This window comes from Dipodomys ordii, unplaced genomic scaffold, assembly GCF_000151885.1.
Source record: "Dipodomys ordii isolate 6190 unplaced genomic scaffold, Dord_2.0 Scaffold5, whole genome shotgun sequence".
In the NCBI taxonomy this organism is placed as follows: Eukaryota; Metazoa; Chordata; class Mammalia; order Rodentia; family Heteromyidae; genus Dipodomys; species Dipodomys ordii.
Genome location: NW_012267221.1, coordinates 10,690,395 through 10,702,481, shown reverse-complemented (window position 1 = coordinate 10,702,481; position 12,087 = coordinate 10,690,395). Strand labels below are relative to the sequence as shown.

The following is a 12,087-nucleotide window of genomic DNA, read 5'->3' as shown; positions in this document are numbered from 1 at the left end:
TGGGAAGGTGGCTCAGTGGTAGAGTGCTTGCCTTGCATGCATGAGGCCCTGGGTTTGATTCCTCAGCACCACATAAGCAAAAAAAGCCAGAGTGGTGCTGTGGCTCAAGTGATAGAGCACTAGCCTTGAGCTGAAGAGCTGAAAGACAGCATCCAGGGCCCAGAGTTCAGGCACCGTGACCAGGGCAGGGGTGGGGGAGGGTAAGCGGGTTGGGGGGAGAAGCTCCAACTGGCCCATCTAGATCTGCAGTGGCAGAGGATAATTCTGGTCTAATCTGTACAGGGAAAGGAAGATTGAGATTAATTTCCCTCCCCTGTGCTTCACACAAACCTATGCAAAAACTGGCAACAAAACTAGATGCTGGTGGCTTACACATTTAATCCTAGCTTCTCTGGAGACTGAGATCTGACGATCATGATTCAAAGCAAGCCAGGGCAGGAAAGTTTGTGAGACTGTTATTGCTAAAGAACCATCAAAACCTCCTGAACTGGAGCTATGGCTTAAAGTGGTAGCACTAGTCTTAAGAAAACAGCCCCTAGTCCCTGAATTCAAGCTTCAGGACCAGCACCAAAAAACTCTAACAAACAAAATTAATTATAATTGTCTGGGATCTGGCAACATCCCAGACAATTATAATTAATCTTCCCTGGCCCATCAGAAAAACTGTGAAATTGTGACTTGTAGTAAATTTCATCTCACAAGATGGCTGGAGGACTTAGGTAACAACCAGTTGTCACTTGACAAAAGGACTCCATCTTTGGCTTCTGATGGTCAGCATGACTGATGCGGCTATGTTTTACAGTTGGTGTGCTTTTCATTTCTTAAAAGAGTACTAACTCCAAAGGTCTCTTTTTATAAATATTTTATCTAGTATTTATCTAGTATTTTCTACCATCAAGGGATATATGGTAGAATGTATTTACTTACTGGTCCAATTGTATTTCTGAGTTTCTTTTTTATTATGTTTTCTGAAAAGCGTCCCTAAACTTGGAAGGAACATAAGAGATCTACAAATGTACAACATGTTATGAAGAAGTGAAGAGTAGAAATTGACACACTACAGAACAGAAACAAAGGAACAAGCACAGACATTGCCTGTGAGCTCATATCTGAGCTGAAGGCACAGTTGTTAAAATGTGAGGCTAAAGAAAACACAAGGCTGAGACATAAAACATTAAGCTTTCCTTCTAATAAAAGGCAAGATGTGCATTTATGTTTTAGAAAGCAAATGTGCATTTATGTTTTAGAAAGCAAATGTGTAACATTGTTAAGCTAGAAAACAAAGAATAATGAAGAGAGAAGGTAAAAAAGCAGGATAGTGATAAAGCATGAATGATTCAAAGCAACTTTATTACATCTAGGGAAGAAATGTAGATCTGACTAAATAAAAATGTCTAGAAAACTTGGCAATTCTGCCTTACTCCTTGTTAAAAGACTTAGTCTTTTTTATTTTTCAAGCAGCCTACCATCCCTGGAGAGGTTAAAAAAAAACAAACAACCACCCCAAAAGAAGCCAAGCTAGATTCTCCTGAACTGAATTATAAAGAAATGGAAATCTTTTCTGCCTAGGGCATCCTAAGTTTTCCCTTAGAAAAGGATACATCAGTAACCTAGGTATTTAAAAACAAAGTTTAGCAGCTGGGCTCAGTTTTTGGCAGTTCAATACAACAAATGGTCTTCAAGACAAGTCTTCAAGACAACCTGGGTAGGCCCGGCTCTCTCCCGGGCCAACATCAAACCACTGCCTTCACCTTCTGTGGAGAGGCTTTTCAAGGGCAGAGCTTTCAAATAAAATTGGTAAAATTTTAAAAAGGTGGAGAAATTGTCTGTAAGCAAATGTCCAAAATGTAAAAGAAAAAGGAGATTGATTAGCTGATTTTCAATCCTAATTCCTTTTGTGTCATATTTTTTTACATAGGAAACCAAGAAAATGAATAGAGGCAAGGCTTTGGTCAAGACCTAGTCAAAGTCAGATTAGATTTAAGATCTTTAAAATTATTTTTCCACATTTAAGCCACCCTTGTCTTACCAAAAAAAATACATAACACATATGACTATATTCATGTATTATATTATATTCAAACAAAGTGAATATAAATTACTTAAAATATTTTCCTGGATATCTTTGGATGGATATATGTATAAATTAAATTTAGAATTAGAAGGCACATTGTTTTTAAAAAGTAAGAAACAAGTGATATGAAGATAGCTGGTAAGGATAAAATACAGCAAGCCCCATCCATGTCTTTTATCACTGCTTAAAGAATCAAAACTAGAACTAAGCCCATGACACAGGCTATTTGCCATCAGTGAAATGAAATACTACTTTATAATCCCTAGAATAGCTATGATCAATGGGATAACAATAAGTGCTGGAGACCATAGGCAGACCCATTATACTTTACTGATGGAAAAGCAGAACAGTGTGATGACTTGATTGCTTTAAAAAGTGAAATACAGAGCTACTCTATGACCTAGTGATCCTACTCTGTATACTTCAGAGAAATGAATATGTACATCCAAAATATATGCATCCATGTTCAGGGCAGCATTGTTTTTTTACAGCCAAATGGAGAAACAATTAACTGTCTATCAACTGATGAATGGGTAAAGAAAATATGTCAAACTCATCCACTGGAAGAAGTCCTGACACATGCTAAAAAGTGGTGACCTTCGTAGACATCATTCTAAGTGAGAAGCCATATGCTATGTGTCTTCAATGTCTAGCACAGGCTAATCACAAAGTATATAATGCTTTGGGCAGAAAATGGTGCTGATTAATTAAAATATGGTTTAAGAGTACTATATAAAAAAGCCAACCCTGTGGTAATGGATATACAACGCTGTAGAACATTAAAAAGTATTCATGTATACAGTTTAAAGGGGGTAAATTGCATAGTATGTGAGTTCTATCTTAATAAACTTATTATAATAAAAATAAAGGAAAGGCTAGAAAAGAAAGAATAAAATTAAGTTCACGTTGTATGTGTTAAATCAGCAGACCAGACCCACAATACTGGCCAAGGTCCTCCTAGGTTGTAAAAGTCTGAAGCACATTTTGAGAAAATTAAGAATAAAAAAAATGTTCTTGGGAGTGAAAAAAATCCCATAACTTTTCACGCTACACTTTGCAATCTATATGTTGTTCCTAAATTAAAGTATTGCCCTCATTTACACTTTAGATAGATTTTTTAAAAAAAACTTTGCCAAGGATTAGGATTCTGGGCACCTCAGCAGAAAAATAAGCAATACCATCCAAGGCTTAGAATTTAATCATGAGGTAAGTACTCACACTTAAGCATTCCTCAGACAGGGTCAAGAAGCATTTATTATTCACTCATGTTTGCATGTATTCATCAATTCAGTTGGTGGATTGCCTACCCGAGCCACAAGGTCTTTGGGGTACTCTGGTGAATAGGGAAGACGCAGTGCCTGCCCTCCATAATGACCTTACGTGGTGACAAAGTAGGGGAACAGCACTGTGTCTCAACTGACTCCTTTTGGCAGGTGTGGTCAGATTGCAGGTCATTCTCTCAATACCTTTCAGAAAGAGGCAGCAGCTTTCTACTGGCATAGCCTGTTCTCCTGGGCCTCAGCTTTGCTCCTTTCATTCAGTCATCTCGTATCCATCCACAGCACTTTGAGCCACTTAATAAATATTAATTTGCAAGCTTCTATCAGTTTAAGAATGTCTTCCAGTGCATTTGATTAAGGCTTTCTTTAGTAATTATATTTATAAATGCTTACTGAATGGTCTCATGTGCTCATTTCATCATCTCCAATTCCACACACCCAGCACTAGTCCTGAGCTGGCTCCCCTAAGACTGGCCTTCCATTCTCACACTTCAGGTTATTTCAATGGAAGCACCACTCCCCTGCACTCAAGACTTCACATAGTCTCTTCTCTCCTTACTAAACTAGTCTAAACCCTAGGAATCATGAATCCATATCTTCTCCAATTTCTGCAGTACCCTTCCGATTTGTCTTTTTTCTTTTCATTCTTCTTCTTCTTTTTTTTTTGTCATTTCTGGAGCTAGATCTCAGGGCCTGGTGCTGTCCTTGAGCTCTTTTGCTCAAGGCTAGCATTCCACCACTTTGAGGCACAGTGTAACTTCCAGTTTTCTGGTGGTTACTACAAGAATCTCACAGACTTTTCTGCCTGGACTGACTTGGAACCATAAGCCACCGGCACCTGGCTCCAGTCTTTTGACACTAATTTTTCCTTTCCCCAGTTCAGGATTCTGCTGCTGCTCCTGAAGAATGTTTTAAATGGAGTGACTTTTTGCTTAAAGGATTTTCTAGTGTCTCCTCATACCATTAAGTGAGTTAAAAGTCCTGCAATCTCTACAGTATGACCAATGCTGCCCTCTAAGCATCTGTAATTTTTACCAATTCCCAAACCAGTAACATTTCTACCGTCTATTCTTCTATCAAAAAATAATGCCCAATTCAGCCAGGCCACCCATGAAGGCCACATGAGCTGCCCATTTGTGACACTGTCCCTACTTAATACTTGTTTGGCAGTTGGTCACATATTTTGTGGCTTATCTTTCCTTGGTGTAAGTCTTAGGTAGCTTTTCAAATGTTTTTGGTGCATGAGTAATTTTGTATAAACACTACATTCAATGAGAATAGTTCCTTTGTAAAATATCAGCTCCTAATATGCTCCATAAACACCATCAGAATCATTCTACCAAGTGCAGATAAATTTAGGTACTGGTCATTTAGTGATCTAATATTCTCAAAATTCATGCTTTGTCCGAAAAGTGGTAAAGCATTTAGATACCTATTCTAGTATTTTAACCTTGCTGGTGTACTGCAGATCTACGGAATTGGGGGTAGGAATAAACGCAGGCTGTGCTATCTCTGTCTACCAAGCAGAGTGCATGGGATTCAGGCTCTCAATAAATGTCTAATGAAATGAAAACTGAGCATGAGAACACCAATATTTGTGGCAGTATCAGGCACTCTTCTTAATGTAATTCATCCTTCAAAATGTCATGAATTTAGAGTAAAGAGATAGAGTATATTAAAACCTGCCAGGTTCTATTGTGCTGTCTTCAGAGCTACCATATTGTACTGTGGGTACTGAAAATAAACATTTCAAGTAATTCTCTTCTGAGTATGAGAAACATGGTGAAAGGCTTGATTTGTATAAGTGACTAAACAGCTTTTCCAGATTAAATGCTACCTTTCTCTGAGGTCATCCTTCTGTTTCTGTATGGTGGAAAAGAAAAATTTCAGGGTTGATAATAATAATTTTAAAAAGTTACTGGGCAAGTCTTTATAATTTACAGACAAAATCACTCATTCATGTTAAAAAATTAGCATCTTAAAAAGTATAGAAAACTGCGGCTAGGAAGGTGGCTCAGGGGTAGAGCGCTTGCCTTGCATGCCTGAAGCCCTGGGTTCGATTCCTCAGCACCAAATAAAAGAAAAAAGCCAGAAGAGGCACTGTGGCTCAAGTGGTAGAGCACTAGCCTTGAGCTGAAGAGCTGAGGGACAGCACCCAGGCCCAGAGTTCAGGCCCCACGACTGGACACCCCCCACCTCCCCAAAAAAGTACAGAAAACTACCTGATCATGTTAAAAATTAAGCATGTTAATAACCAGTGTCAAAACACCTTAGTAGTACCACTATCAAAAGCTATGCTGTGTTTAGTTAACCAAGAGTTAGTAAATTAAAGAGTAGGCTAATTGCTTCTTTTATATGAATAAAAAAACTTTTTTATATACTTAAAACAAAAATCATACCTGTTGATCTCCAAGGAAATGACTTCTCAGTTGAGCTAAGGAGAGAAAGAAGGAAAAATATTATTTTCTTGGTCATAAAATTTAACTGTAGACTTGTCTTGCATACCAACACTTTAATTCTCATATTGTTATATACAAATATAAAAATCCAATAAAATTAAAAATTACTCAAGCTGATTAAAGAATATTTAATTTTCCACATCAATTTGGAGCAAAACTTAATCTCCACTTGGAAATACAGGAAAATTACAAGTGACATGAGACAGGGTTGTATGTGTATAATTATGATGGAAATATATTCAATAGATGTATGATAACAAGTGAAACCCACCAAGAACTGTTAAAAGGAGAAAGAACAGTTAAGAAAGAGTAATACAGAGGGGAAAGAATTTGATCAGAGTATATTATATGTATCCTTTGTACAATTCATCTATGATACAATATTTCCTTTACATAAGATAAAATAACACAACTAAGTAGCATAGTAATGGTATTTATATGATATTAGTGATAACATGGAAACTACATATATAACATATACATTTTAAATAAAGATGCTCTATAGACACAAAAATTAATGGGGGTCAGTTTTGAACTGGATGTTGCCTTATAAAATTTAAGTCAAGGCCGGGTGCCAGTGGCTCATGCCTGTAATCCTAGCTACAGAGGAGGCTGAGAACTGAGGATCACGGTTCAAAGCCAGCCCGGGTAGAAAAGTCCAAAAGACTCTTATCTCCAATTAACCACTAGAAAACCGGAAGTGGTGTTGTGGCTCAAGTGGTAGAGCATCTCGCCTTGAGCTGAAGAGCGCAGGGACAGCGCCCAAACCCAGAGTTCAAGCCCCACAACCAAAAAATAAAAACAAAAAATACAAAATAAATAAATAAAATAAAATTTAAGTCATACTAATGGTACATTATAAAGAAATATAGCTTTTACAACCAGGATAAAGTTTTAATTACATTTTTCCTTGATTCATAGAGTATGTATTTAAAAAACTTGTATATAAAAACCTTATCTTTGCCTTATAAAATTTAAGTCATAGTAATGGAATATTATAAAGAAATATAAGCTCTTACAACCAAGATAAAGTTTTAATTACATTTTTCCTTGATTCACAGAGTATGTATTTAAAAAATGTGTGGTTCATTGTTGCTCCCTACCATGCCCCAACAACACAGAACACCACAGTATTAAGGGATAATGCAGTAGAACACAGGAACAATAGTCCGGCTACAAAGTATTTACCATATGAAAAATTAAGCACTTCAAATATATTATCCACACCTTACATATATTATCATTTTTTTAATTTCAGAGAGAATATTTTGGCAACTAAAAGTGTTGGGTTCAAACCCAAGATGGTCTTATTTCAAAGTCAATTCTCTGATACACTGTACTATTTTAATACCTCAATAGCTCCAGCCTGTTTCTGTAACACACACTTGTGCACAGATATATATCCAGGGAAAAGTCTAGAAAGATAAAAAGATAAGTATCTGTTGCTGTGGGATAAGAACACAAACAATTCAAATTTGTGTTTTTGGCTTTTTAAATTTTTTTTGGCAGTACTAGGGTTTGAACTCAGAGCCTTTTGCTTACAAGGTACTTGAGCTACAACCTTAGGGCTTCAAGTGTCGCCTCTCCACTCCCCCAGTTTGTACTTACACTAACACACACATACACATACACATACTGGAATGTTTTTGATGTGCTTAGTAAATTAATGAAACATATGTGTTATTCTCGTCTTAAGGAAACAATCCGTAAAATTAAGAACCTGTAACAAACTAAGGGTATAATTTTAGTGCTACCACTCTAAGTTCTTGTTAACTTCTGGTTATTTTCCTTGAGCCACTAATGGGTTAATGGAACTCTTGCCAGGAGAAAACCCTACATTCAGTAAGATCTTCCCAAGCTTCAATTGTGTATGATTTGCCTTTTCTTTGTCACAGATGTGGCAGCTTCCAGCCCAGAACCCTGGAACTAGCTGCAAGCAGAGACATGCTGCTGTCAGTGAATGAGGCCAATCATTTGGTGCTGCTCTCCAGAGCCCGGCAGTTCTCCTTTATCTGAGGCACTCTGAAGTGATTTCAAAAGGAGAAATCACTGATGAGGGGAAAAATGGAAATTTGGTCAATGCCAGTAATAGCACATTTATCTTGTTCCTGAGGGCAGGTCATCATGGTCTGGGGGTCTCCAAAGTGGCTCACTACACTGAATTTTGATGTCTTTGAATTTGTATTATCTGACTCTATTATGTAAACTACTCTCCAATTACACTGACACTGATGTAACTCCACTGCATTAACAGTCAAAACTAGCACATATTGTGCCAATATTAGAATATAAGCTGCTACCCAGAAATGTTTACTATATCTTAAGTTTCTTGGGGATGCAATAAAGTTTATGAGATTTTTGTCTTTAAAGTTATAAATCCAAGAATATAATTCAGGGTAAGTGATTGAAGCAGTCAGAGGCCATCGCTGCTTTGTTTTTGCCTTTATTTCAGATATGTATCATATCACCCGAGGCCCAAGAGATTTGTAATCTATATTGTTGTTATAAGACAAACCGCGAAATGTACAAACCTCTCCATTCTACTGAATTGTCAGGTATGTATAGATGGGTTATTAGTTTGAGCAAGTCATGTTATCTTCCCTCTGGAGTCAGGAGGCTCCAGCAACCTTTGTCCTGTGTGACAACCACAAAAACAATATTTTTTACTGCTGAAAAGGCCTTTAGTAACCAAAATGTAATATTCCTAGGTACAGGCAATGGGAAGCTATAGTTAAAATTAATTTCCCCTATCCTAAAGCAAAAGATAATTCCATATTATATTATTCAAATAAGATAATAAGGTTTAAAAATAGGCAAAATCTCTATGACATATTTTGAAGAATATATAGTTTGCCAAATTATCTTCATACTAAATTAACTCCACACTAAATCCTACAATGCTATGTAATGCTGATTATGTGTTATTCAGGACAGATTACTTTCCTTTTGAACTACTCACTGTATTTTCAAATTGTTCAATGCTCTGTGATTCAGAGATTGCAGAATTAAAAAAAATACAAAGATTTTGAGTTGATGTTTAAGTAACTGATGTAACCTGCTTTTTTTTTTTTTGTGAAAGAACCAGACAGATCTGTGTTAGAGGCAGCTTCATGCTAGAAGCAGAGGCTTATTTCCTTTTTCTTCCCTTTCCAAATCTATTCCTAGAAACACTTCCCAACATGATACTTGATGTCTACAATATGTCTGCAGGCTCTGTGCCCACAAGTGACTCTATCATTCTTTTCCACATCTCTCCTGAAGATGCCAAGCTGCTTGTGTTCTAGAAGCTGCCAATGGAATGTGAAAGGCATTTTAAAATCCAAGAGCCCAGTAACCGAACATCCTTTTGTTTCAATAGGAAGATGTACTCCTAGTATCAAATACCTTAATTACCAACAAACTTTTGGAGGGAAATCTTTTCATAAGTTTGGGATTGTCTGATCAGACAACAAACAGCAGTTAAAAGTAAATTCACAAGCAAATTAATAACTCAAAGCAATTCATTTTAATGTTAAAAACTAGTTTTAAGGAAGAGATTACACATTCACTGTTATATACATGAAAACAGAAAATCACTGTGAAATTCTACACACTTCTGAAATTCTTTTCATTCAGATACAAATGGAGTAGGGTGGTTCACCCTTGTATTCTTAGCTGCTCAGAAGGCTGAGATCTGAGGATTGTAGTTCAAAGCTAGCCTAGGCAAGAAAAATCTATGAGACTCTTTATCTCCAATTAGCCATCAAAAAACCAGAAATGGAACTGTGGCTCACTGATTTTGAGCAATAAAGCTAAGGGACAGCCCTCAGGTCCTGGTTCAAGCCCCAGTACTGGTATGTAGATGCACACATGCACACACACACATGACACAGATGGACATTACAGTTGTTCAATGTGGCAAGCTAGTGGGTGAGGATCTACAATAAGGCTTGTGATGTGAGTGAACACTGGTCCTTGGATACTTTGATTGACAATCTGGCTCATGAGCCTTCCTAGAAATTCTGTGAGTTGACACCAAGTACTTTAAAAATTATTTCGTTTTCTACTTATGCAAGCTGGAGAGGAATCTATGACTGGCAACTAAAAATGTTGACTAGCATTTTCTTAAACACAAGCAGGTCTCCTGAAGGAAGTGCCAGCCCTACTCCTGAGCAGTAGACCATATTTCCAATAGCATACTATAGAAACTAGATCACAACATACTTCATACTCAACACATTACGAAGATTAATTTTTTTTTTGGTTGTTGTTGTTAAGGTACTAGGGTTTGAATTCAGGGCTTTGAACTTGCTGGATAGGCACTCTACCACTGTAGCCACACTTGTCCCGAATACATTCCAAGTCCCTCAAACAGAATGTCTTTTAGTTAGTCCTACACGGCCATACTGAGGTACAGAAGTCATTGTGTTAACAGTTCTCTCCGCTGTGTGTATGTTCTTGGAGGACACCGAAAGTTGTTAGAGACTTAGGCCAGCTTCTGGCACATGCTATCACTGAAAATGTCATCTGAATTACTACCATCTCTACTACAGTTTGGGTCTCCATCTTCTCATCCTGTTTTCTTTCTCCAAAATGTTTTCTTTTTTCTGGCTTTGATCTCTCATCCTTTAAGTCTTTTTTACCTTCTGTTACTATAGTGATTTTTTTCAGACTCAGAGTTACATTATATTCCCATATGGAATGTAAACAAATCCATAGAAGACAATTGAAACACCTTATAGTGGCAAAGATACAAACATCTTAGGGTGGCCCAGAAGGACCTTCAGCACCTGATTCCTTCTAGTTTGCCCTTTTCCACACAAACCTATATTCTAAGCACTTCTAAGTACTTCCAGTTGCCTGATACACAAAGCTGCTTCACACTTTCAATGCTATTTTTGGAGCAGAATATGCAGGAACACAGTCTGGAAATTATTTTAGAGTTGTTCAAATTCCAGAATGGTTTATTCCTATATATGTATATGCATATGTATATGTGTGTGTGCACGTGTATATATGAGAAATATATATAGTCCACAAAATTGAATACTCTAATAATAAAGTTTATTTTTACTTTGTGTCATTTCTTACAAAAGCAACAATATTCTCAAAAGGTTCTGCTTAATGAAGCCAGTACCAGCTTCCTCCTGATTCTTCCCGTTGATGTGAGCCAGCCTTCTTGAACACTACTGGATAAACATTAAGAAAGTGACAGTGGGAAACTGGGCAGTAACATGTTGTTAGCCAAAATGTTAGGAGTTGTTTTGTTTTAAAGGTAAACCCTATTAATTTAAGACAATTTCAATCATTTGAAAGGAACCGGATTTCTCTCTTGATAATGCTTTAGCTTTCTTGAGTTCTCTTGATTCTATACAAAGAATACCATCTTTGAACATAATGTCTGTGAAAATATTAGTTCTGGAAAGCATTTACCCTGTTTGGCCAATTAAAATTTCTATTTAGAATGGAAACATGCCTCAAATGGGAAAGCTCCAGCAAGATCCTGAGTTCAAATCTCAATATCACGAAAAATAAAAAGGAAATTTCCCTCTAAGATTTGCTTTGGCTATACTACATAAATTAAACTTAAAAAAAATCTAATTCTGATCCTCAACAAGGATATCATGGGCTTGCTTATGTATGTATGTATGTATGTATGTATGTATGTATGTATGTATGTATATACGTACGTACGTATGTATGGTTGCACTCTCACTTAGCTTATTTTGCTTACAGCCTGTACTCTACTACTTGAGCCATTCCTCTATTTCCAGCTTTTTGCTGATCAGTTTGGAGGTAAGAGTCTTGTAGATTTGATTGCCTGGTCTTGCTCTGAAATGAGATCCTTGATCTTAGCCTCCTAAGTGGCTAGGATTATAAGTGTGAACTACTAGTGTCCAGCTGATAGGTATTATTTTATACTAATACATGGCATGGTTGAGAAATAAGAGCTAGGAGACAAAGACAGAAAAAAAAAGAGTTCTCTAATGTTGTAAACTTGATGTTCCAAGAATTCATTCTATCTACCAACAGGTAATTTTCAGGATCAATTCGTTTATTTCTCCTATTTTAGGAGTCAGGGAACTTACCTGTAGATTTCAGTTAGATAAGAATCACTAAGAAATAAACCAGCCGGGCGCTGGTGGCTCACGCCTGTAATCCTAGCTACTCAGGAGGCTGAGATCTGAGGATCGTGGTTCAAAGCCAGCCCGGGCAGGAGAGACTGTGAGACTCCTATCTCCAATAAACCAGCAGAAAACCGGAAGTGGCGCTGTAGCTCAAGTGGTAGAGCGCT

The 12,087-nt window shown here is 37.1% G+C and overlaps 1 protein-coding gene across 8 annotated transcripts in view; it reads right to left on the bottom strand.

Moving 5' to 3' along the window:
* The window catches only part of Pkp4 (plakophilin 4), a 216,699-nt gene that overhangs the window by 72,170 nt on the left and 132,442 nt on the right, over positions 1-12,087 (bottom strand). For all 8 annotated transcript variants that reach the window (XM_013029381.1, XM_013029423.1, XM_013029365.1 and 5 more), the window contains exon 4: positions 5,754-5,788. In XM_013029381.1, the coding sequence (XP_012884835.1) occupies positions 5,754-5,788 (35 nt within the window). The remainder of the gene's footprint in view (positions 1-5,753; positions 5,789-12,087) is intronic.